At 36.8% G+C, this 27,721-nt stretch overlaps 1 protein-coding gene across 8 annotated transcripts in view; it reads right to left on the reverse strand.

Annotated features, from left to right (window-relative positions):
- Positions 1-666: 666 nt before the first annotated feature.
- COL12A1 (collagen type XII alpha 1 chain) overlaps positions 667-27,721 on the reverse strand; it is a 96,150-nt gene continuing 69,095 nt past the window's right edge. For 6 of the 8 annotated variants that reach the window (XM_072331153.1, XM_072331152.1, XM_072331156.1 and 3 more), the window contains 15 exons: positions 23,510-23,659; positions 22,423-22,500; positions 21,749-21,835; positions 20,671-20,724; positions 20,104-20,199; positions 19,034-19,087; positions 17,760-17,813; positions 16,443-16,496; positions 15,477-15,548; positions 8,289-8,324; positions 8,112-8,178; positions 6,606-6,794; positions 5,458-5,526; positions 4,261-4,431; positions 667-1,846 (listed from right to left, as the gene is read on the reverse strand). In XM_072331153.1, coding sequence (XP_072187254.1) covers positions 1,665-1,846; positions 4,261-4,431; positions 5,458-5,526; positions 6,606-6,794; positions 8,112-8,178; positions 8,289-8,324; positions 15,477-15,548; positions 16,443-16,496; positions 17,760-17,813; positions 19,034-19,087; positions 20,104-20,199; positions 20,671-20,724; positions 21,749-21,835; positions 22,423-22,500; positions 23,510-23,659 — 1,413 coding nt within the window. In that variant the 3' untranslated portion in view covers positions 667-1,664. Of the gene's footprint in view, positions 3,125-4,260; positions 4,432-5,457; positions 5,527-6,605; positions 6,795-8,111; positions 8,179-8,288; positions 8,325-15,476; positions 15,549-16,442; positions 16,497-17,759; positions 17,814-19,033; positions 19,088-20,103; positions 20,200-20,670; positions 20,725-21,748; positions 21,836-22,422; positions 22,501-23,509; positions 23,660-27,721 lie in introns of all 8 variants that reach the window. The other 2 variants (XR_011903020.1, XM_072331154.1) reach the window with 2 other exon arrangements.

Consider the following 27,721-nt stretch of genomic DNA (forward strand, 5'->3'; position numbering starts at 1 on the left):
AACATATCCAGGGATGGCGATTCAACCACCTCCCTGGGGAGCCTATTCCAGTACCTAAGTAGTAGTTCTTGTTTTATTTAGCCTTGTAGCCCTGGCTATATAAAGCTAAACTATGGCTTATGATGTTATCAAAGCTGAGGTGACCTCCTGAGCAGATAACCATCTCTTCATGATCCCAACAGGATGAAGCTCACCACATACCAAACACCTATACTGAAGAAAGCTATTTGCTAACACTGAACTGAGTGCCACCACAGCTGTTCATGGCACATGAAGAATTGTGTGGCTTTAGCAACTTTGTGCAGTCCAAGTAGTTCCTGAGGTAAAGATTCTCTCTGGCTGCAACAACCATCCATCAGAAACATCAAGCAGGAAAAAAAACCTGAAACTGGTGAGCCTCTCTTTCATTCTCTTCACCAAACGCGTCACAGACTAAATTTTGTTAAAAGCCATATTCATACCTCAGACGGTGGAAACCTCTCCTGCTTTCATCCACCAACCTCAAGATACCACAACCCAAATACTGATTTTAAGACTATTCCCATTCTGGTTGACTTTTGGTACCCAGCATCTCCAAATGGTGGAATAAATATCACTACCCAAACAGAACATGCAGGCATCAGACTCAATGGGCCTTTCAAAAAAATGAAGAACCACATAGAAATTTTCAGTAGTTTTATTGAAAAATGCCTCTTTCATTTCAGAAATAAATAATATAAGGCAGTGAAATTCACAATTTGCAGTTAAAATATAAAAGCAGCAATTCTATATCCATAGTCTTGCAAACAATTTCCAACTGCTTTTGATAACTATGAAAAACTGTATTCTGAAAATCAAATTCCATACTAAATATACAACATAAACATGCAATTCCATCTCTGCAGGATTGACTGCAATTTGGCATAAATGATGCTGTGTCTACAAACAAGGAGATTTCAGGCATTATTAAACTGTATCCAGTTGATACAAAGATTTCAGCTACTTAATGTTTGTGGTGTTTAAAGAAGATGTATAAGAGCAGTACACGCTCTGCAAAGTGTAACTAAGAATAGAAGAAAATGACAGTGATATCAGAAGGATAGAGAAGTTTGGGCTTCTTTCTTTTTCAGCTAGATAATGCAGACTTGTGACCTGACTGAACTGCACACATGCATTTGAAAAAGAAGAAAAATGTAGAGCTAAAGCAGACAGTCCTCAAAAACCTTGCAGCAGCTCTGTGGTTATTTTTGGTGTTTTTTTCCTTCTTCTTTTTATTCCTTTTTTTCTTTTTTCTTTTTCTTTTTTCTTTTTTTCCTTTTTTTTTCTTTCTTTCTTTTTCTCTCTTTTTTTTTTTTTTTTTTTTTTTTTTTAACATTATTTTAAGGAAAAGGCAGCCCTGGGATAACTGAATGCAGATATGAACCTGTATGCAGCCCCTGTAAGCAACAGTATTTTACAAGCATGTCCAGAGCATAATGAAATTGCTAGTTACACATATTGCTATCCCCACACAAGCGAGATACAGAACAAGGGTGCGTCTGATATAACAAGACCAGAAAGCTACAGTTCTGCCAAACAAATGATGCACTCTCCCTGTGTGTATCTGCAAATGCAAGTATAGCAAAAACCACCAACCAACCCTCCCCCCCACAAAAAAAAACCCCACAAAACAAGACACAGATCTCTTATGGCTTTGTTTTTGCTTTTCTTGACAGCGATCTTTTCCAGCGCATGTGCTCAGGGTACTCTGGTGAATGCATTTCAACTCCATAGTCCTCATACTCGTCCTCTCTCCTTTCTGACTCCATGGGGACTATGAAGGGTTCACCTTCAGGCTGATAGGGTCCGCTTTCAGGCACGTATGGTTCTGGTTGAAAATAGTTGTCCGATTGAACATTATAGTTATCGCATGTCTTTGAATCCACAAATACCATGACAGTTAGTTTGTCTACACAATGTTAGTCCAATCTTATTTCCATATAATAAATATATAAATTAATAGTTCATGGGGGTACTTTTCAGTTTTGTTCATTTATAACTTTGGCAGCAAAATATTAAAAACTTAAAAAATTAATTTTTAAAGGCTTCGTATTTATAATACACAAAACATTGCAGAAAGAGTCTTAAATTATGCAAGGGACTGAATATTGTTCAAAAACAAACAAACAAACAAAAAAAACAACGCAAAACACCACACAACAGACAAACAAAGCAAAGCAAATAAAATTATTATTTTACAGCTAATTCAGGAAACCCAAGCACTGGACTTTATTTTATACTGCGTAATTAATAGAACACATGGAGTACGTAAAATGGACAGGAGGGCTCAGCATGTACTATTTTTCTCTGAGACTGGGAAAATAAATGTACACGTAACTATCGCCAGCGGCAATATACAGTACATGTCATTTTCTTGTGCTGTTCCTCGAAACAAAGCGAGTTACAGCTGGTGCTTCAGGAACACCAAAAACTACAGCAAAACAGAAGAAAAATAATTATAAAACTTTTGTAGTTATAACTGTAGGTACAGAATCCAACAAGATTACATACAAAGAAAAGGCACATGCCCCGATTCCGACATGTTGGTAACAAGCAACAGACAGATAGATTTCTTACGTTGTCAAAGATGTTATTCTGGCATACAGCAAGCAGCAGCAGGCTTTTATGCAAAAGCATCACATAGAATTGTTAACAGATTTTAGTGGGTACAGTCCCATACAAATCATTTACAAGCCACAATTAGTTTACTATTTACATAAGTCATTTCTCATTTACCGGGTTAAATCTGTCTCTTCAAAAGCCATTACCTTTGTTGGTTAGTAGTTTTAAAAGCCTCCTTCACCACTGAGACTTTAGATGGTCTGGGTCTTTTTTTATAAAAGAAAGACTGTCTATTTTGTATTATTGAAATGCAACAGGCTGAATGAATTGACATCACTGTCCTTTATCTCATTCACAAGTCGTGTTAGTAAAAGGAATCTCCCCATTCTATGAGGCCAACATGGTTCAAAAACCATATCCGTGGTGAAATATCCATACGGACTCATTTTCTAATAAGCACGTGCGCAAACATCTCAGAAACAGGATTTTCATGTATTCAAACTGTAAGCAGCACTGGCGACTTAGAAAATGTGTTAGCCGAAACCTGAAACAGGTCAAAGATGATGTTAGTCTTTTAAAAAGTCCATCTGATGTGCAAAAACATACTTTCATCCAACTAAATACATGACAGTTAATTAATAGACATATATTTATATATGTATACATATCTGCTCACTAGAAAGAAGAACATTGCTGAATCACAGGCACAATTTTCTTCCTCTTTCATTTAAATAAGAATTTTGTGAGATATTCACAACCATCTGGCTCTTTGGCCAGCAGCACTGGGTCTGCAAGTGTGTACATATATATATATATATAAAATAATATTTTTTTTCATGAGTACATGCACAATATACTAACAGCAAACGATATTCAATACTAGTATCACATACACTAATTTTGAGATGTTGCAATGCATAGTTATTAATTTGTTAACAATAGTGTGGTCCTGCAGGATCCCCACATAAAGCATACTGGAATCTTTCCAGTCAAAATTGGTGACCCTGTATTTGGTTCCAGGAGCAGCCTACTGTTTTAAGATTCAACACAGAGCAGAAGGCTGGTATGACCGAGGGCTAGTCAGAGACTCCATTGGGTTTAAAACAGCAGAAATTTTAGGACAGTGGTGTTTTTCAGTTGCACTGTACCACCATGATTTCCTTTGTGGGAAATTTTGATTTCAGGTATAAATTTGGTATAAATAATCCTGACATTGCTCAAAAAGAGACACACGGAAATTGCCAGCCACAGCATTCTTTTTATTTTTCAAGAGAAACATGGAGAATTCAACCTTGTTCTGAAGATTGGAAGGGGCGGGGAGTGGGGGGGAAAAAGAAGAAGAGAAAATGGTCACTTAAATCCTATGCAAAACATTTTCAACTAACCTTCTATGCTAATAAAAAACAAACAAATAAATAAATAAATAAATAAACACTGAAATACTTTGTTTCTACTTCCTAAAGTGAATCACACATAACATCAATTAAATCTGCATCCAAATACACATGGCTGCTCATATGCCTGCACATTACAGTGAGGCAGGCCTGCTTACTACAGCATTTTCCTCTACTCAGTACGTTCAGGCCAGCAGGAATGTCTCATGTAAAGCAAGTCAATATGAACAGCCACATCTGTGAAGGCTATTTATGACAAAGAGCAATTTGGTTATTCATAACCTACCTGGGAATCCTTGGCCATTATAAGGAATGCTAGCACACTGGGATGAATCACAATATCCTGGTGGCCCTGGAGGACCTCGAATACCCGCATTTCCAGGACGACCTGGAGGGCCGGGTGGTCCTCGTGATCCTGTAGAGCCTGGTGGACCTGTTCTGGATTCTCCCTGTGGACCTAATTTTAGAATTGGAAGGTTGGGGGGTTATTTCTTTTAAGAGCCAGCTTGATAAAAACAACTAACATTATTGCTGTCTAGACTACAAGGTCTATGTCATTGGTGAGAAAACATTTGCATTGTATAGCTTTATGAGGGTCAACAGAAAGAAAAACAAAACTAGAAATATGACTCATCATTAGTTGCTTCCCTGTGTGTGGCTTACATAAGGATTTTTTTTCACAGAAACCGATTCAGAAAGGTTCCAGCCAACTAAGAAACATCAATGAATTCTCTGGTTTATTTCCCCTCTGTGTAAGATAGGAAGATCTCAAGGGAAGCTACTAGATTAGACAAACACACTGGATTTCAATTAAAATATCGGAGTACATTAATTCTGCTACCCTGCAGCCCTAGGATAGATGAGGTAATGTTTTTTTTGGAACAGGTCTTACTATAGTTAGCAGAAAAGCAAAGCTTCAAGTAACCGGGATCACAATTTGCTGCATCTTATGAGTCTTGTAACAAAAAAAACCCCACATATTTAGCCTAGTGAACTAAAAGCAGAAACAAATGATGCAGCTAATTTCAGCCAAGGCATCAGTGAACAAAGCTGCACGATGGAAAGAGCAAAAGCAACAGTAAAATCATCAAACTCTAACATCTAGTAATTCTGTATATGGGCTTATTTTGCAGTTCTTGGACAACTCGCAGCTCTGTAATTACAAATTAAAGAAGAAAATGGATCCAGGCACTCTGAATTTGTACAGTGTATTTTCAGGAAATTTCACACTTTCACACAAACAAGCATGCCAGAAGATTAATTTGTAAAGGAAAAATAAATATCTACTAGCCACATCCAAAAGTCTCTAAAATAGCCCATTTCTGAAGAGGATCCCAGTAAACTCTAATGCAAACCAAAAACAAGAAATGCACAAAGTAAAGCACATTCCTTTACCATATACAGCCTGGTTCCCTATGAAGAAATGTTGTCTTTTCTCCTACTTTTTTGTAATCTGATTTTAATTAAAATGAGAAATATTTACCAGGTGGTCCTGGCAAACCTCGTGGTCCTTGAGATCCGGTTCCTCTTTCGCCTTTCTCTCCAGGCATTCCTACAGAATTTTTTTAAAAAGCAATAAAAACCAAGGGAAGGAAACTACATTAATAAATATTTCTTCATGCTCTCTCACTAATATTAATATTTAGTTCCAATTATTTAATAGAATAGAGCTGGTCAAACCTTATTTTGTACAGATGTCCCAGTGTGTACTTAGGGAATTACTTAATTCGAATATAAATATACTAACCTAAAACCAAAGTAGGATGTAGAGGTAATTTAGTGTAAATAAACTTTTTCAAAGCATAGAAAAGTATTTGAGACACTTAAAATGTCACAGAACCTTATTATTTTAAAATGCCAACAGGAAGTTGTTTTCAAGCTTGCATATTTCTGTATAAAGTATGCTTTACACTTTCTCAGAAACAAGTATGAAGAAACAACATTCAGAAAGAGTTCATAATTCAGAAATTCAATATTCCTTGCTTTAATCAAGGTCCTCTTTTAAAGATATAAAATTTATGCTAGAAAGCATAGTGCTGAGTCTATACTACAGTTAAGCAGCTGGTATAAGCAAGGGCAATGCCATAATATGGCATAGACACTTCATGTCACTGCAGTGATTCAAGGTAGCCACAAATTAGATATAGCCATACGCTCAAATTCACTTTAAAGTCGCGTCCCTCTCTCAGGGTAGTGCAAAAGGCCAATGACATAGAATTAATTCTTTCAACTCCTTTTGGTTCTTTTTAATGACTCGCTCTCTCTCTTAATCAGATGACTATTCTGCAAAGAGTTGTGCTATTCCAAACAGCCTTTCAAGATGTAGCTGTTTAGTGCCAGAAAAGTTCTGAGAACAATCTCTTTCCTGGGATATCCTGTTCATGCTTGATACAGCAGCCAAAAAGTTACACCAACTTGTGTTTTATGAAACATGAGCAAGGGAGAGGCAGAGGACAGAACTGGTGTAATTAACCTTGTCCACCAGGACATGAACATTTCTCAAGCAATCCGACTGACCTAACTGGCTTAAGTGTGAGCTTCATAGCCTGACATGGCAAAAGGATCAGACTTCTCTTTTGGCAGTCTCTCCACTACATCCATTGTGAAATATACAGCTGCCTTGGACATTACCTCTTTCACCAGGTGGTCCTTGGACCCCAGGAGGCCCTGGGAATCCTGGTCTTCCTCCAGGTCCAGGCTCTCCTCTTGACCCAGCAGCTCCTGGAGGACCAGGTGGTCCTGGTGGCCCTGGCTGGTTACGATTTGAATAATAATCGTTCGGGATTTGATTCAACATTTGATTGAATCGGCTCATTTGGCCTTAAAAATGAAAGAGAATACTTCAGTAAATCATGTGAAATGCATAATAGTCTCTTCTCAGAGTGGGAAGGCATCTCTTCATTAAATCCTCTCCATATGACCATTCCAAAAATTAGTGCTGAACTGGACTAGATTAATTAGGAAAACTTAAGATGAATGTCTGATAAGAAGGCTCAAAATAAATGGAGGAGGGAGAGAAGGAGGGTAAGTGGAATTCTGGAAGCTGACAACATTAACAAAAACTAATTCTAAAGCAATTAAAGTCACAAAAATATGCAGTTTACAATCTGCTGCTCCTCAGAGCTGTAGTGACATTGTTTCTACTCTGAAGAACAGAAATGACTTGTCCCAGTTCAACCAGGGAAGAGGATCACATTTCTGTGCAGTCTTAAAGCTCAGAAGTTTTCACAGACATGGGATAAATTACTTGTGTAGATTAAGCAGGACACTGTGATGTGCATGAATTTAATTTTCAAAGAAAATTCTCTTTGAACAAGACCAACAGCATTGTGTAGCTATACAGAAAGAAGCCCATTAGGGGAGGGGCCACATCTGTCCCTCCCTGAATTGTATTATTCATCAATCCTAGAATAACCTTTAACCACACTTTCATGGGATGCAGAGCTGCATTCTGTAACTACTCCCTGTGTGGCAGTAAAGGACTGAAATTCCACTTGGAGTCCTTATTGAAAGCAATAGCATTTTTACTTGCGTAGCATAGCTGACCTTGAGCACAGTGTTTACCCAAAGCACATCTTTCATTTCCCAATAGCAAAGCACCCACACACTTGGGGGTGGGGGGTGTTCAAGGAAAGACTGGATGTTGTGTTGAGGGACATGGTTTAGTGGGAGCTATTAGTAATAGGTGAACGGTTGGACTGGATGATCTTTTAGGTCTTTTCCAACCTTGGTGATTCTATGATTCTATGACCTGCTGTAAACATGCCTTTTCTCACAGATTCCCTCCTCCTGAAGACCTGATTAATGTGAAAACTTACTTTATAACATAGATCTGTTAATTTGAGAAGAGTGTGACAACAGGAAAGTCACCTGCACTGTACCCGCAAAGGTATTAGACTTGTATATACATTTCCAGAGGTCACAGATTAGTTGATGATGAAGCTGGCCATTTCAATCTGGCAAGATGTAGTGCTACATCTTTCCACCAAATCACTGGCATTGGACAACCAACATATCACTCAAGCTTGTTTTGCTGTGTGGCCAGTATGCTTCACCATCAGCGTGAATCACTGTTTTCCTTTTTAACAAGGAATCTGGTAGATTAGGATGAGAAACAAAGCAAGCAACAGTGTTTACCATTTATCAATTGTTCACAAACTTGTCTTGCAACTGCTCGCATCATGTTCTGAGAAGCAATGTCACCCTAAACAATCAAAATCAAAACAAGGGTTTTATTACAAAGTGTCTGTGCTTTTGGAGAGATGGCAATTAATTAAAACGATCTAGCAGAAAATGAGTTTAAAGCGGACTTACTCTGTCACCTTTTTCTCCCTTCATTCCAGGTGTACCCTAAAGTAAAAACATTACAGTTATAATTTTATACTGCAAAATAGATGGCAGCATACTTGCACAGGAATATAGACAGAGAAGGTCCAAAGTAGAAATATTACTTAATACAGGGAAAAACAAACAAACACTGAAAGAATACCAAGACCTGTACTTCAGAGCTACTACCTAGAAGAATTACATCAAGACTGACAAAAACACCTACCAGATGTACTAAGTACCCAAGCTTCTGCTGAGCAAAGCTTTCTTATCTGGAAATTAGGTAAGACAGACATTTATGTATGATGCATGGATGCAAACTGTGCCATGGATCTTATATTTTCAAGTGGTTTTCAGAACATTAAATTAGTCCAGGAAAGGGATTCGTCAGATCAACGCAACTCAAGCCACGTTCTGTCAAGTTAAAGGTTAATCACTCCAGGGGTGAAGCAGCCTTGGAACACAGGAGACTGCAGCCTGAGACACACAGCTCTAGAAAATGTTCTGACTGTGAAGAAAACAGAGCGGGTCTTTCTTGAACTTTATATTTCAGAGGTGCTAAAGGAGGTGCCAAGAAAGACAAGCCAAGTAGTCATCTTTTGTGCATGATCACATAGAGAGAGAAGAAAAACTCTGAAGAAAAAATTCAAATGAGGGCCAAAGAAGCTGATACCTTCTGACAGAGGAACATACTGGAAGTTTTAAAGCTGAATTTCTAGCCTCGCATTTCTGTAAATGGTGAATATCCTTGTATGATTTATATGTGACTGTTTGTTTTAAGTCTTAAGCCAACTCATAACTAAAGCAGAAAAGACAGGAAGAATAGTATGTGTCAAGGAAGGGTTAGCTGTCTCCTTGAACCCACACTAAAGAACTGAGCTGTGTTTAGAGTGCTATGCACAGATAACAAACAGGACAGATAAAGATGACTTGAAGTGCTTATTCTACTTACTGTGACAGCTTCCCCACTAACTTGCAAGTGTTTCTAGTCTTATAGAGATGCTTTATGGTTGTTAACATTTGCAAAGTACTAACTGTTGCCTAAAGCTATTTCTATTTGCCTTCAAATGTTGTTTTGGTTTCTTTGATTTTCAAGAGTATTGTATAAGAAACCTACCAGGAAGACTGATTCTGATTTATATACATGCATGTGTCTATTGCTGGAAAAACATCAGGTATGCCATAAAGATGTTTTTAAGTGCTGAACTAGAGATACACACACACAGTTTAATCTGCAAACACATTTGTGCATGCAACTCCCACACAGTGCTTGAGATTTTAGTCTTATGTTTGCATTCCACTGCTAGTGAAGAAAAGCATCAAGAGAGAAAGCCATATTTTCATAGGAAAATTTAATTACAATGCTTGGCATGATCGATTTGTAACGATTTTCAAAATAAACAGTGATGATCATATTTATGGCTTATTTTGGCCTATTTGGTGCGATTTAGGTCACAGTAAAAACTGTAGATGCCCATTTAAAATAAGGAGTCAATTGCTTTAGCCACTGGGTCACTCTGAGATATTTAAAAATCTGCAAAGTGATTCTTTCTTTCTACAAAAGAAACTTATTATTTAAAATAAGAATAATAAAACCAACCCTGCATTTAGCACAAGTCCTGCTTAGGGAGATGTCATATATATGGCCTTTCCAATGCTCTTCAGTACTCATGGAGGTAAATGCTACATGTGTGAAAAATTCTAGAGTAATACAAATAAAACTTCACCCTAAACCATGGTTACTGAAGTGGCCAGTGTGAGTTCTAAAGGTGACTTCAGTAGAAGCAGAATTAAGCCACAGTTGAGCCTTCCTAAACATCTGTCCTAAATTCATCTGCCACAGCATGTTCACAGCACACCTTTGCTTGTTATTTAAGCAAAAAGGTACTACTGTGAGTTCAAATAGGTTTTCACTTGTAGTATATTTCCCACGCCCTTTGTATAGGTACCCAGACACCTAAGTATTGCTGTTTTTTACATCTTAATATTTCTTTAAGGAGTCTGTTTATCACTATTAGCAAAGCAAAGGCTGTGTAGGCTGCAGCTGTTTTTCATAACATTCCTACGGTACCCACAAATACATTTCAACACAAGACAACAAAACATTCCATCGCAGTCACAGAGGATACAGTTCAAATACAGTGGCATTGTTTCATAAATTTCCATCGAGGTTTTGGACTAAAAAAATCCCATGGGCAATGTCAAAGTGTAAACTCATTAGGTTGCCCAAGCTTCTCTGCAGCAGTGATATATGTTCTTACCCTCTAGCATATCATGGAAAACATGAGGTATTAATGAGTTAAGCAGTTGCTATGTAATTTATTTGCATCATATATCACAACTTGTTCATGCAAAATGAATTGTATAGACTCAAAGAAAGATTTAGAATGGTCAGACTATGATTTTTTTTATTTCATTTTATTTCATTTCACTTTTATCACTCATTCATTCTTTATTTCATTTCATTTCATCCTAATAGACTAGACATTATGAAAAAAATATTTACTGTGAGGTTGGTGAGACGCTGGAACAGGTTGCCCAGAGAGGTCATAGATGCTTTCTCCCTTAAAGCATTCAAGACCAGGTTGGATGGGGCTTTGAGCAACCTGATTTAGAGGGAGGTGTCCCTGTAGGGGGCTGGAATTAGATGATATTAAAGTTTCCTCCCAGCCCAAACCATTCTATGATTCTAAGATTCATTTTTATCCTTTTTCTGTTTAGTCCACAGGGAACAAAGGTCTGTCCTTCAGCAAAGCCATATGATGAAACAGACCACAGATCTGCAAATGCCATAACCAAAATAAACTTCAACAATTAAAACCATCAGGAAAATGTTACACTGTTATCTGATATTCTCTAATTAAACTTATTGGTAAATGTTGATGTCCTGAACCTCTAAAAAATCCGTACTTGGACTCTCAGTTCAACAGACATGCTTTGGCAGGGGGGTTGGACTCAATGATCTCTAGAGGTCCCTTCCAACCCCTACAATTCTGTGATTCTGTAATGCCTTGGTTCTAACTACCATGTCTCTGAAATACCTACAGAGTAAAATAGTAGGTTTTTTTACTGCACAAATCATTAACAAATAACCTGGTGCTTCTCCTTCTGCTTACAATTCAGCAATTTTTGCAATTTAATGAAAGCCTATTTACTTGAGTTTGTCTGCTGAGTACACAGTTATAATTCCTACTCATTTTATTGTCATTCCTTTCAAGGCTTTGATAGAACAACTTTGTGTTGTTTTGACCAGAAACTAATCAACCACTGTATTTTCACTCACTAGGTAAGTGCAATCTTTAGAAATCAGACCCTGACTTCTAGTTCATTGTCCTGGCAATATTTTAATTCCTTCTTCAGACTGCCTTGAGCCAAAATCTCTGATGATTAGAAAAGATTTTGTTCCAGAACAAATGTACAGACTTGCTCCGATGCAATGCAAACAAATGTCCTCCAGCTAGAAAAATGCTGAGTCTATTCATTAATTGTAAGCAATATACCATCAACTTTACAATTCACTGAAATCCAATGAGCCTCATTATTCAATTTGTGACCTTGCAAAGAGACACCGATTTAGACTTATGATTGGAAACACCTAGGCTATTCCTAACTAATCTTAAAACGTAAAAATTAGAAGCTGACTGCCTATGTTAACAACAAAGTTCATCTCTCATTTGTGTATATTGGAGATATAATTTCAAAAAGATCATTACAACTGCTATTATTGAGTTGCTATTTGCATCTTCCTCCTGCTTGGCTAAATTCTGCTTAAATTTCAGTTTATTTTCTTTTAATAGACAAAAACAGGCAATTTACCAAATGTTTGCCAGCATTTTGAGAAGCAGCAGCTGCTGCTGACATTCCGCTTTCTTGATATCCTGTGCTGAGTGAGTCACTTGGGGTCAGCGCAAGGAAATGCTAGTTCATGCTGCATGTGGGATTTTTCTAAGCTGTGGGATGAAGGCTGGGGCTGTAGCAGAATTCTACAGCTGAAGATGGACAAAACAAAGGAAAGCTGCTATTTTCATTTTAAAAGATAATGCGTTCTGTTGTTTTCCCCAGACGAATGCTTGCTGCCCACAAGATCTGCCAGTTTTCTGCTTTCAAGGCACCATCTTTTTGATACCTCATCTAGGATCTCTGCATAGATGGATGCAAAATAAGTAAATATACTCCAGCAGAGAATGGAGAATGCTTAAAGAAAATGCACTGGACTCAGAACAAACGTCTCCTTTATGAGCTCAAGATTACCCTTTAAAACTTTTCAGTCTGTTTCATTCTGGAACCACCAGTCCTAATAGCACCTTATATATACAACATAGATGTCTTGTACTGTTTTTTTAGGACTTCCTAGATCAACAAAGTCAGACTTTGCTGTCACAAACACCATGTCACAGAGTCTGTTTTATTAGCAAGACAGCTCCACCATAAGAAGGAAGTCTGCTTACTCATTACCATTCTTTTTTTCCTCACACCTATAAAACAACAATACCATCGCTTTACTACTCTGGTAATCCAAGATTTTCTATTTCCTATTACACTTATACACAGAAAATGAACAGCCATTTTTTCCTCATCCAATATCCTCCTTTAGCTTAATAGCTCTTTCTTAGCCTTGAAGGTTTCTACCACATAGTACACATGTTGACTTAGTAGTACTGAATTCTGTCTCACTGACCAGACAGACAGACAACGGATCACAGAATGACACAGAATCACAGAATACCCGGGTTGGAAGGGACCTCAAGGATCATGAAGCTCCAACACCCCTGCCTGGCAGGGCCACCAAACTTCCACATTTACTAGATCAGGTTGCCCAGGGCCCCATCCAATCTGGTCTTGAACACCTCCAGGGACGGGGCATCCACAACCCCCCTGGGCAGCCTGTTCCAGGACCTCACCACTCTCCTAGTAAAGAACTTCCCCCCAACATCCAACCTAAATCTTCCCTCTTTCAACTTAAAACCATTTCCCTTGCAGATATTTAGTCTTTTCTAGAATAAACCATCTGTATACATTACTGACTCATTTATGCTCTTCCTTTCTCAGTCATTTTGTTACTACACTGAAAACCCACATATGTCTCTCCTGGAAGTACGTAAAAAGCAGATTATAATATCAGATTTCCCATTTTCATGTCAATAGAGTTAATGCTTCAAGTTTCAGCTTGTTTTAGAGTCAGTATATGTTGAGGTAGATAAATGATCGATAGTGATAGGACAAGGGGGAATGGTTTTAAACTGAGACAGATGAGGTTTAGCCTAGATATTAGGAGGAAGTTTTTCACTTAGAGGGTGGTGATGCACTGGAACAGGTTGCCCAAAGAGGTTGTTGATGCCCCATCCCTGGAGGCATTCAAGGCCAGGCTGGATGTGGCTCTGGGAAGCCTGGTCTGGTGGTTGGCAGCCCTGCACATAGCAGGGAGGTTGACACCAGGTGATCACTGTGGTTCTTTTCAACCCAGGCCATTCTAAGATGATTCTACAATTCTATGTTTACAGCCACATTATTGGTGTGGTCTGCCTCAGCTTAGCACCTTAGTGGCATTTCACACATAAGAGCTTCAGTTGACTGCATTCAATCGGAATATAATTTTCATGCAACAGTGTATCCTTGGTCTGAGATGTTATGTGCTGCACTTTGTAGGGGTCTATCACCCCTCTTGTGGAACCTTGGGTAGAAGAAAAAAATTGGTATGATCTCATTGAAAATTATTTGTATGTACCAGCAGCAATGTGAAGCCTCCTTATTTTTCTCCAGGACATGAAGTTAGAAATCCAGGCAGGCATGAACTATGACTCAGGACATTACAAGTTGTATTTGGCCACAAGTATGCACCTTTGGAATTCTAATGCAGGACACAAAGGAAAGCATTGAAATTCTGTCCACCAGGAGTCTGATAAAACATCTGTGCAAGGTGCAAGCCAGAATTCCTGCTGGGATCTGTTCTAGAAACATAAGAATTGCTAAATACAACGCAGAGTGTCACATTACAAGAAGCGCAATAATTGGAAAAAAATAAATTCTAACTGAAAGGAACTCAGTTTAGGAAAACCTATGTGTGGCGCTTAGGCGGGCATTGACTGCCTTGCTTTGTAAGAGCACTGAAACTGGCCTTGTAGGCAGATTCCCTTCTAGTTACATTATTTACCTTCAAAATGTCTTTGCTGCTGCAATGGTGCAGCAATTCAATATCCAAGGTGAAGGAAAATTCAGATAAACTTGATGCTTTGGGACTCATTTGTTGGTAAACCACAGCACCCTGTGTCTCAGCTGTGTTCGCCAACCATATGACCTAGCATGAATATCACATGAAGCTTAAAATCCTTTCTAAAATAGCCAGTGTCCTCTACTGCAAGGAAAATGGGGTATATAGGCTGACAAACGCAGACAATTCAGCAAGACTATGAGAAAATAACCCAGCTTCCTGATGCTCCTGGGAACTTAAAGTTCCTAATCATCACACTGCCAACCTACAGTATGTAGTCCTACAAATTACCTAGCTGCTATGAACACAAAGACATTGAAGTGGGATGGAAAATTTCTGCTGACTGACAGACACTGAGATACAAAAAATGAATGACTTCACATTTCAGTTGTTGTCTCCACTCCTGAATCAAACATAATTCCTCAGGGATTATATAAATGAATTCAGTTCAAATGTCTTCTGAAACTATTGATCTTTCACCCTAATTTAAAGTGTACTTACTTTCGAGGTTTGAATAGAATCCATGGAATCCACTCTCAAATCACATTGTAGAAAACCAAAACATTTTCAAACAAGAAGTGATTATATAACATTACCAAAGATTTTCCACCTTCAGCCATGTACCACGTTTTTACTACACAAACACACACATATGACTTTCCAGCAATTTTACTGATCCCATTCTTCAAGCTTATGCAGTGTAGGAATATATATCTTGGCACATGATAGTCTACAATCTTTTTAGTGGAAACCAGAGACCACAGTTTCCAGCCCCAGCTATTAAACTCAGCAAAAAGTCATACTATAAAAATAAGATTTTTGAAAGAAGGCTTGTGGTCTTAGGTCAGCTTCAGTGTATTAACCACCATCATAAGTGCAATACAAGCATTTAAAATAAGGGTAAGTCTTCTTATATTCATCAACAGTGTAATTTTAAAATTGATACTCCAAATGTATCATTATCTTACTGGTGTCCCACGGTCTCCTGGTTTCCCTGGCTTTCCACTTGGACCAGCAACTCCTGGAACTCCTGGGGCACCCTACAGAAAAAAAATACGTAAAATGAATTATAGAAACTTACTATGACATGATGATAAGAAATGTACTATGGTGTTAAAAAGATCAGAGCAGTACTGAAAAGGGCTCTTATCAGTTTCTTTCTGTTAAGTAAATATCAAGCTTGAAAAATTCCCTCCAGAAAATTAAAAAACAAACAAACAAACAAACACCATTATTTATGGAAATATGTTCTTCTATGCAACAGGCATTTCTGAATCTAAAGATGCAGAGGTATCTACTGAATTTCATATCTCTCTTAGTGACAGGCTCCTGAAGGAATACAATGCATTTGTGCCTACTAGCTTGCTCTAGCAGGTGTGCAATCCATTTAAAAGTCCGTTACAACAAGTCCATAAAATTCATTACTGTTATATCAATATAAACAAAACATCAGTGCTAGGTTATGTGATAAAACCTCATCTATACACCCACAGAACAGCACAAAGGAGGAAAGCAGGAGCAGTCCAAATTAATACCCTGCCCTGGAAACTCCTAGGTCTATTCAAAGGAACAGATTGGTATCAGTAGATTTAGCAGTGCTTTTAAATTTTGTGGTTAAGGAATGAGGCAAAGTGCTTATTTCCTTTTTAACACTGAAAAAAAAATAATAATTTCAAAACCACTGGAAGTCAAGTGGGTAAAAGCAATGAAAACCAGACAAACTTTCTTGAATGTTTATGAATAGAAGCTCTATACAGCTCTCTGCTCACCTTTTAATAATAATTTATCAGATCCATTTGGGATATTAAACAAAGGATCCATTTCATATTTAACAGAATTTGGAAATGCTAGCGTAGCTCTCTCTTGGCTCAGGTTTCTCCATTCATATATATATATATTCATTCTTTGTATACCAAAGACAAAATTGTACTTACTGCTGGTCCTGGTGGGCCTCGGGGACCTGTGGGACCATCTTTTCCTGTGAAACCCTATTCAAAAACAAAAGTATGATAAGAGATTAACCTAAGATTGTAGCAATCTCCTGATTAAAATGGTCCTTACAATTATTTAATCACAATACTCATGATTACTACTAGCATGCATTTTAAAACCTATCCACAATGATATTTACAAAAATAACCATAACAGCTAGAGCGGGGAAAGGCTAAATATGGAACAATAAGCTTGAGCCAATTTAGATATTCAACTGCTGTTGATTAACTGAGAATGGAATTAATATGTATTAAATTAATATCAATATTTTAAGAAAAGGAATTGCTGCTGCATACCAGCGGAGGGTTTCTTTTTGCTGTTCTCTCACTTACAGATTAACTGAAAAACCTGAGATTTCTACTTAAATGATGAATAACATCTCCCTCTCAGCTATTTTCCCTTCAAAAAAAGATGTTGAGAAATCCCTTTCCCAAACTAGCAGTGATGATCCATGGCACATTAACCACCCAACACTCCCACGGTATATTCTTTGACAAATGTCTATCATGTGGTTCTCCATTTTGATTTCTGGCTATAAATACCCAGTAAAGCGCAATTATAAATGCATATATCAGCTATTAATTTAGACTGTCAAAGTAAGTCAGTGCTTCAGTCATCTCAAGAGTAATGTGGCACTGTGAAAACAGAAGAGATTTGCTCAGTTGGTTCCAAAGAAGAGAGGGATTGCAACAACCTGTAAGCTTCCCCTTGATTATGAAGACAGTTCAGAATTCCCCCATCCAAAGAAAAGTTCTTAACTTCAAATAACAGTGGGCTAAGTAGAAAACTTGACCTTCACACTAACATTACAGACACATTGTTTAAGGATATAACATTTTGCTGATGTCAAGAGAAGTAGACTTTTCGTGAGATCGCCTACAGCAGCAACAGTATGTGAAAGACAGCAGGGTTGAGCACCTCAGCAGACTCCTACTCAGGAGACTTGCTGCTCATCAAGTGCAGGCACCTGAGAACCTGTTCAGGTCAGTGAGTCTTGCAATTTGTAAAGAAACTATCCAGTTATCGTATGGTTATCTGGAGAGGTTTTCACCTGCAAGTTTTTCCAGTCCTTTCAATTTACCTCCCCCAGTTGGATGTAGATAAAAGGACTCTCTGAAAAAAAGTACTTGAAAACAGAAAGCTGTGATAAAGAACACAAAGAAATAAAAAGAAAAAAAAAAAAAAAAAAAAAAAGAAAAGAAAAACAAAAAACCACCATATTATGTGGTCTTTCAGGAAGGTAACCGAGGAAAACTTACCCTTTCACCAGGAGGTCCCACTGGGCCAGGTGGACCAGGTAAGCCTGGGGTTCCCTAGAGAGAAAAAAGAAATGATAAACTGCATCAGAAACAGAACGAATATACCTGCTAAGCTAATTACCCCAGTGTCTATGCACACATTTAAATATTGGTCTTTAATTTCACTCTTTGACATTTACTAAAATAAATCTTTTAGGAGAAACAATTTAATTCATTTTTAATAGAAGAGTCTTCACCCTCCCTTGCATTCTTAGTGCATTTTACTGCATTCTCATACACTTAAACATAATTTTTCAGTACTACAACCAGAAGTCAGATTTATCATAATTATAAATATATAAATATAATAAATATAATTATACAAGCATGTCTAACAGATGTCAGCTAATCTTTTAACACCCGGTGCTAGCCTAACTGCAGTCACTGGTTTGAGTGTTTCTATCGAAACAAAATATTAGACTCTTCCTTTACTGTTCCTTTCTCTGATCTACTATTTTTAATACTGTGTTGCTTTATAGTGGGCATTGTATATTTTCTTCCTTGTAGCTTCTGGGTTAAGAATGAACACAAAAATAGCACACGCAGGAATGATCTCACTCAACACTCTGTAGGATCAGGGGAATCAACACTGAACAACCTTGTATTATATGGTCCATTTCTTCCCTACTTCTGTCTCATCTCATTCAACTGTAGCATGTCTCTTTACAGGCTATTGCTGCCTAAGTGTATATTTCTCGAAGTTATAAAGAAACACACGTAAAGAAATCACACAATTGGTTGTGGAGATCATTAGCCTAAGAAAATCTGAATTCCAAAACTAGAAGGCAATTAGACAACTCTACTGAAGAAGAGCTCTGCAAAGGTTCTGCAACCTGTAATTTAGGAAGATGCTTAATTACAAGGTGGTCAGAAGTTAAGAGACTTTACTGTGTAGATATAAGTGTGCTTTTCCTAATCCAGTGATCTTTCCTTGTACATTCACAATTGGCCAGATATATATAAGGTTTGACATCTGTTCTTTTAATCTTGCTCTGTTTAGAATGGTTTAGAATTTTCAACTTTTCAGATTCCTAAGTGTAACACGATAGTGTTTCCAAAACTACTGCTTTGGAAGAAAAAATTTCTGCAATTCCTAGCAATGTCAAAGGCAGCTGTCCAGCAGCCAATCCATGTCAGGAATAGTATAAAATAGCAATGTTTTATTATTATTATTATTATTATTATTATTATTATTATTATTATTATTAATATTTTTAAATTAAGAAACAACTTACTGATCGTCCTGGTAGTCCAGGCTGGCCAGCATCACCTTTCATTCCTTGACGACCCTACAGCATTCGTAAATGATCATTGCATTACAAATTCTAAATTGCATTACAGAGTATCAAAATAAATAATCTGTGTAAGCAGATACCAAAAATTATCCAACAAATTTCAATGGAGTCCATAAGTCATCTATGTACTACAGGAAAAACAAGATACATATACCTCTTGATTGAACTAATACTCATAACATTTGCAAACATAGGATGACTGGCTGATATTATAAAAAAAAAAAAAACAACACAGGAGAGAAGGAAGGAGTGCAGATTTCAATAAGGAAGCATCAGAGACTTTACAGTAAGAGAGACCTTATAGTCTCTTTTACTATTAATATATTTATTAATATAATAATAATAATAATTTAAAATGACATTAATAAATATATTAATGTATTAATTGTTTATATTTTATATTATTTATATTAATATATTTATTAATATATGTTCATTTTTATATATATTAATGTCTTCACAAGCAGCAAGGTAGGAAAAGGTAATGTTTTCTCATACCCCATCTTTCTCAGCTGACACATGGAGCCACCCACACCCACAAGAAGAGGTAAAGACTGGATCTTTTTTGAGTATGACATTTTTTCTGTGATCTATAGTCTAAAACTTCTACAACACAAGGTGTGGGACCATATAAAGAGGCACTGTATGAATCTGTGAGAAAATTCAGAACAGCACTGCACACTTAAGTTTCCTACAGTACAGTCTGATAGTATTGATTCATAGAACTTTAAAGCCTAGAAACCATATAGAAAAGTTGTAGAAGATAAAATGCTGTAACACAATGTGCATAACAGCAATCCAATCCCATGCCTTCATAAGCACCTTATAAGCACATGCAGCATCCAGAAGGAGGATTCTGCTGTAATGGAAAACACTTCTTTCAGACAAAGACTTGCTTCACAGTACTACTGTATCACAGGGAAAAATGAACATTAGTGCAAAGCTGCTACCCTCTTCTCAAGACCACTGACTGTATGACACTGTCACCCACACTCCAAATGGCCACTCACCGGTTCACCTGGGATTGAAAGCCCATTGGGACCCTGAGGACCTGGAGGACCTTGGGGACCCGGAGGACCTGTTTCACCACGAGGACCAGGTGGCCCCTGAGAACAGAAAATTAAAACAAGATTATCAATGGCAGCAGTTTCTTATATCTGTAAATGCCAAATCCTTTGGGTTAGGCACTTAGGATAAGTCAGCAGCCTGGAGACCCACTGATACTTCAGAACATGATATTCTCTGATTCAAGTTGGCAGTCACAGGCCAACACATGCTTCCTGGCAAAGTTAAGTGGAAGTATAACCATCTACTCTGTACAGAAGAAAGGACAACAATGCTGCAGAGTGTGTAGTACCATCCACATACATATGATCCAGTCCTCTGATGTGCAGTCAGTGCCTTTGAGGTATATATACTTAGGCTACGTATACATAGTCTTAAATAGCTGAACTACATGTAAATAATATTACCAGTTACATTTTTAATATCCATTCTTAGCTCAGCATGGAACATAGCGTATAGATTTTCATACAACATATCACGACGTCATAGATGCATTCCAGAAAGATACTTACAGATGATCCAGTCAAACCCCTTTCACCTCTCGGACCTTTAGCACCTGGCCCACCCTAAATGAAACATTTGGAAAGAAAACATATCTTTTAGTTCAGAGAAAGCAAGGGTACATCACACTGGTAAGTTATTAATCATTTTAAATCAAATTCTTACATGAAAGATCAAAAATATGAAGTGTTCAGACCACAGTGCTAAAGAGCACAAAAGATGCATTACATAAAAATTCAGGAAAGCCATATAAGCTTCAGCCTAGCCAATTCAACCCATTAAAATTACTGTCAATTTTGTCTTTGCAGATATAAGCTTCTTTAATTTATATTCATTCTTTTTAGATAGAAGAATTATCAGAGTCTCTGGATACCTCCCTAGTGGAATGCTAGGCAACTTAAGCAGGCTTCATACTACACACACAGCATTTGGTTTCAAAGCAGAAGGACTACTGGGCTGAACTGAGCTCCCTTATATTCATAGTATAGGAGTATATCCATTCCACAGATTATTATCAAGCCACATTTAAAATAAATAAATAAATAAAAGTCACTAATTTATTTGCCTGATAATGACTCTTTCCTTGGAATGAAATACTGACCTTGCAATTAAGAAAAGCATTTGCACATTCTACTAAAACTTCCTGTACACAGAGCACAAGACAGCTGAAATTGTGACAGACTCTTTCAGCCTATCAAACAATGAGGAAACATTCACAGTGATTAAACAGGAAGTATGGGAAAAGGCTTACAGATATAGGCAAATGCAAGTGGAAGGAGCAGTTGTATTATAAACTAAGACAAAATGAGAACAGATTAACATGAAGTTATGAACCTGTTGACCGCCAGCTGTCTCTCTGACTGATCTTAGCTTCACAAAATTTGGTGGATGTTTCCACTTACTCAAGAAATGTGAGAACAGGATTATCAGACATTTCACAAGTCACAGTGAAGTAAATCAGCTGGTGTTAGTTCTTTCTGCACAAACCAAAATTACCTTTTTATTCACTTTGATTAATCTGATACTAGTTCCATAAATTAAAACATGAAAAATTATATACAAAAATCTCTATTGCAAATGGTTCCTTACGGCAGGTCCAGGGGGTCCTGGAGGTCCCACACTGTCTTGAGTACAGGTGCAAGCATTTGGAAGAGCTGGGCATTTTGCTTCATCTCTCTGAAAATTCAATCACAACTCTTACTGTCAATTTAAATCAAAATACTTGTTGGTAGCGCACTTTGCTTCAATAACAAGATTCTCCATTATCTTGGTTTTGAGTACAGTAGAACTCAGAGTGAAACGGTGCCTTCCAAATATTTTTCATATTTTTAGCAAATTATTTTCTATGCAAGCAATATAAAACACTAGCAACAGAAACACTGAATAAACCAAATTCATATGGAATTACTGTTTATCTAATATTTTTTTCCATTAGAAAACCAGCTTGAGTTGATTATGCAGCTACTTTTTGAATGCCAATCCAACGTACTTATTAAAGCATATAATGTAGCTATTTATTTCATAATAACTAGGATCTTAAATAGCACTGAAGTGCAAAATATAAGCTTAACACTTTTCACTACTACCCTCAATCTAGCATACTGCAATCTTTCTCAGATGCAGAAGTATGAAATACAGAGTTGTTCACTGATTGCTCTGACAACAGAGATTTAAATGTGTTATCAGTGCAGGCTAATACTGATATTGTTAGATTTGATATCATTAATGATGTTCTGAACAGTCTCTAGTTCATATGTACTTACCATAGAAGGAAGATCACAGCATCTGTCTCTGCTAGTCCAAACTGGACTGCATACAATGTCAAAATTCTGGATTTCTAACTGTAAAAGGAAGGAGAACCCTTGAAAAATAATGTTATTTACAAAATCTAGTGGCAGTAGCATTAAAATTGACTTCTAAAACAACCTCTAATGTAATGATCATTTGTTCACACATTTGGGTTTTTTTTGTTTCTTTTTTTTGTTTTTGACAGTGACATAAAAATTCTTTTAAAACATTATTAAAAAATAACCCTACTTAATGCTGAAACTAACTACAAGATCTGATGCTTATGCATGTCCTGGAGCAGAAGGTGAACAATACTTAAATTATAAGTTCTGCGGAAAGGCTTCAAATAGGGACATTAAGAACAGTTTACTTCACCCTAAGAGCTATAGTTCTGTAATTTCATATACAACCACACATTTGGAGGTGAGCACCAAGAATCTTCTTCAGTTGTTGTTAGGTTTTGCACACACACACCAGATTGCAACCTTAGATCTTCTAATACAAAGCCTGACTAATAGCATTAATATGCAGTAAGTATAGTGATTAATTCATCAAGATAATTGATGTGCCCTCCATTGCAGCAGCCACTTCTTTATAGGTTTATAGATCATAAAGCCAGAGGGGATTACTCTGTCACAAGACAGATCACAGGACTTGCCAGAATTAAAACCATTTCATTACAGAATGTCATGTAGGAGATTAAAATAAAACAATCTTCATTTAAAAAATTTCCAGCAATGGAGAATCCACAGGAATAGTTACAATAACTAACTGCTTTCCCTATTAAAAAGAAACAAAAAATGATATTTATTCTCACATTTGAATTTAATTCATATTTGAATTTACTTTACTTGCAACTTTCAGCTATTAGGTTTCAGTTTTTGCAGTTCTGCTAGAATAAAAAACTATCAAGCCCATATTTCTCAGTTAAGTACATTCAGTCTTGCAATACAGAAACATAAGCTTTGGGTGTGAGACTACTTATTTAGCAGTTCTTAACTTCTAACATATTTTCTCACAAAAGGATTTGCATTAATGTATGGATTAACATTTATCTCTTACTGTTGCTGATCTCCGGTCACCTTTCAGAAGTTTCCCAAGTATTTCATAGCCATCAGTTGTGATATTCCCAGCCTCCTTAATTGGCTTTTCCATTATTTCACTGCAGTCAATGTAAATCTTAATATTTGATGAAGTGACAACAATATGAACCTGAAAAAAAAGTTTAATGCACTACTTAAAAAAAGCATATTTAGTATTTTAACTAGTATTTCCTTGCTTAAATAATACTGTTTTAAATCTTATTCCTGATAATATAATAATTTACTTTCAGGACAGGGAAAAATTCTAACATTAGTAACTTCCTTAAAAGGTGTTAAAGATCAATAAGATGAATACTCAGGCACAGCTATTCAGTACTATTTAATATAACATTTGAACTGCAATGTTCAAAAATTAAAATCCTTTCTTGTAAAAACGGATGCTTTAGGACTGCATAAAAGTAAAAAATAAAAAGAATTATAAAGTGGAAGTCAAGGTAAGCTCTTCTTGTTCTCTTCTAATGGTGGGAGCCACACAATAGGTTTATGGGTCTGTGACTGGCTAATAGGTTCTGTCTCTAGTTCACAGAGTAGATCACTTATGATCCAAAAATCCAGGGTTCCATTTCCTCAGATGATTCATTAGTAGTTACTCTGAGATATAAGAAGAGAACAGAATAGCCTGTCCAGAAAATATACATATATATAAGGGACAAAATAATGGAAAAAGCAGAAATAAATTTCCAGGATATAAATTAGACTGCAAAAATGTTTGCCAAAATAAGGCAAAAACAAAGGAGGAAGGATTAAAGGATTAATTACTGGAAATAAATGAAGTTCCAGAGAGAGAAAAGAATGGCTATAACAAAGGGAGGAGAGTAATTTTTCAAGGAGAACAGTGTTTGGGTTAAACACAGTAAACTGTATTCAGAACAAGAGAAACAAAAGCAAAGGTTTGCAATCTAAAAATCTGCAGTGATTTATCCCGCAGTGACTGTACAGGATTAAATATAAGACAATTTGTGAATAAACAAAAGGACAATCTATTGCTCAAAGTAAACAAGAGACCTAATGTGGCCACATAATAAATACAGGTGAATTTCCTCTCTATCTATAAAAACAGAAGACCTTCAGACAACTCTAATACAGAACCAGGGTTTGAGTTTTTAGTGAGTGCAGTTGATAGAAAAACATCTTAAGGCAATGTAGAAGTTTTCAGTGGTTTTATATAGCTTACATACCACAAGTATTTTATATACATTATAATATTAATATAATTGTTCAAATCAACATATTTATGTTTTAAGGCTTCTGTCATCACTGTATATAACCCTTCAGAAAAATACTGCTATTCAATGACTACTTTAAAAAAAAATGGCATAAAGTGGAGACAAGGATTCCCTTAAATGTCCTGAGTCAACAACTGCCTGAAAAATCTTCTGGGAAATTGCTTGTTGGTTTTTTTTTTCATATTAAATATTTTCCCATGTGGATTGTCTCCAAGGCATCAACACAGCTTATCTCAGACTCTCTAAACATTATGTACTTATGCTTTATATCACTGGAATTAAGGCTTTCAAAACTGTTCTAATTTTTTGTCAACTGAAATTCAATCAGCATCACAGTTCAGTTCTCAGAACTGTGTAAATGAGTGTTTTTTTTAATTAACATTCCTAACATTGTTCACCAATCAAATAAAAAATAGAGTGGGAAGATAATGGAGAGAGTTTAAAGTATATTTTGTTTATAATTAATTTTTATAAACAAAATAAAATAAGTGGTATGCCAAAACTTGAAATTAATAACTTGAAATACATAATAAACTCAGTCATTTGATCATACACATGAATTTTACAGGTAAATGGCAGCATCAAATGACACTACAGATGCAGTTTGTTTGTTCAAAAAGGTACTAAATGTGCAAGACTTTCTATTGGAACATTAACTATTTGTCACAAATTAAATAAAGCAAAATACATTTGCACAGAGAATGCATGTTACTTCATTTTCATTTGCACACAAAACTTAGGAGGCAAATCTATATCGTATTGCTGAACATGACCATCAGTTTGAAAAGGTTCAAACATCAGTGACTACTAGAACATCATCTACCCATCCAAAGAAGCAGCAATCTAAGCAGTCAAAAATATTAAGGACTCCACCAAGACACCAACTCAGTCCATTCATTACTGATTTAATGCCAGTTCTGAACTCCAGCTTAAATTTCATGGCCTAGACACAAACCTAACACAAATCTACTGTTGACAGTAAATAAAACATAGAATCATAAGATAGCTTAGGTTGGAAGGGGCCTTTAAGACCATTCTGTTTCAATTCCTCTACCATGAGCAAGGTTACTAACCACTAGATCAGGCTGCCCTAGACCCCATCCAACATGTCCTTGAACACTTCGAGGGATGGGGCACCCACAGCTTCTCTGGGAAGCCTGTGCTGGTACCTCACTACTCTCAGTGAAAAATGTCCCCCTAAAATCTAACTTAAATTTCCCCCATTCTAGTTTAAAGCCATTTCCCTTTGTCCTATCACTATCAGATCATGTAAAAATTTGCTGTCCCTTCTGTTTACAAGCTTCCTGGAAGTACTGGAAAGTGGTAAAGTTCTAGGTCTCTCTGGAGCTTTCCTTTCTACAGGCTAAACAGCCCAGCTCCTGCAGCATTTCTTTTAAGAAGAGGAGCTCCAGCCCTCTGATCATCTTTATGGCTCTCCTCTGGACTCACTCCAACAGCTCTGAGAACTCCACATCTCTGTATTCAACGCCATTTGATTTTGTTTTCAACAAAATGTTACCAGAAATGCTCACTTCAGTGTCTAGCACACTAAAATAAAGCATCACTTCTGACCATTTACAGTGCCAGAAGGCATGAATTTTTACAAAAGCAAACATTTAATTAATTTAATCTCTCTCTCTAAGATCAAGTTTGATAGCATTCTGATTTTCTGCTAAACGAACCACATGAATAAGCTATGCAAAGTATTATCCCATATGTACATCAGCAGAAAGACATAAACCTATTATCAAATTTCCTGTGGCTAACTACTGCAAAACTGCCATCAAAAAGGAAGTCTAGCGTGGTAATAATAAGCAAGTAGAAGAAGTATGTCTCTCCAAAACATTCAGTTATAAGTTTAATGACTGTCTGAGGCAGTCAGGATTTTTCCTATGGGACGTGCCAGGTTCAACAGTTTTCACCATAGCTATGCTACAGAGAGCACTCAAGTATGCCAAAATAAATCTCTCCGCGCACGGTTAGGTGTAGTTAGCTGTGCTTCACTGAACGAGCCAGTAAGTCATCTAGCAAAAACCACAAAAATGTTTGACATTTTGGAAAACATCTTCTCGTCTTTTAAAGACTTGTCATTTCTTTGAAACTAGATGGTAGAAGAAATTGCAAAATTACCTTATGAAATGTGTTAATCTTACTTTCCTTCCTTCATCCAGTTGAAACTACTGCTAGCCCTTATTAGGAACTAATCAACATGGTTGATACATAAGGCTTTCCCAGCGCATGAGCTGGGGAGTCCCATGATGCTATCATTAACATGACTCATGCAGCAATCTCAGTAATCATTCTGGAGAAAGCCTAGAGAAGTCTGCTCAGTTATGTGGTGTAAAGTCATAAGTAGAAGCTATTTAAGTCAAGGTTACTCCAGTTACATCAAATGCTATCAAAATCTGAACTTTTAATTCCTTTCTGGGTAAAGAAGAAGGGAGATCAGCATACTGCATGGTTCACTGTGCTTAAGATATAGTCGCACAAGCAAGAATCTGTAGTTTCAGAGCTTTAATGTAATTTGCCAATAGCTGCTACTTCTGAACATTTTTCACAATCTTCAGATTGTTTTCTTATGTGTGAGTGTATGTGACAATTAAAATAATGCAAAATTCTTTAACTGCATTCATCAAAGAATGTAGTAAACAGTTATACAAGAATGCTTTTGTTGCTGGGGTTGCAGGTTGTTCCCCATTTGCACTGATTCACAAGCAGAACTTCAATATAAGTGCTATCAAAGAATTCTCTTCACCTCTATCACATCTAGAGAAACTACAAGGAAAAACGTGGCTCTGAACATCAGTGAACTTAGCAGTTGACACTTAAAACAGACTGCTGCTGATGCGGTATGTAGAGAGCTTCATATCACTGACCTGAATAATGCAAGTCTCATCTCTCATACTGATATGAATGAGAAATTCTCAATGCTATTCTGTGTTTTC

Source organism: Excalfactoria chinensis, chromosome 3 (assembly GCF_039878825.1).
Source record: "Excalfactoria chinensis isolate bCotChi1 chromosome 3, bCotChi1.hap2, whole genome shotgun sequence".
NCBI classification, from domain to species: Eukaryota; Metazoa; Chordata; class Aves; order Galliformes; family Phasianidae; genus Excalfactoria; species Excalfactoria chinensis.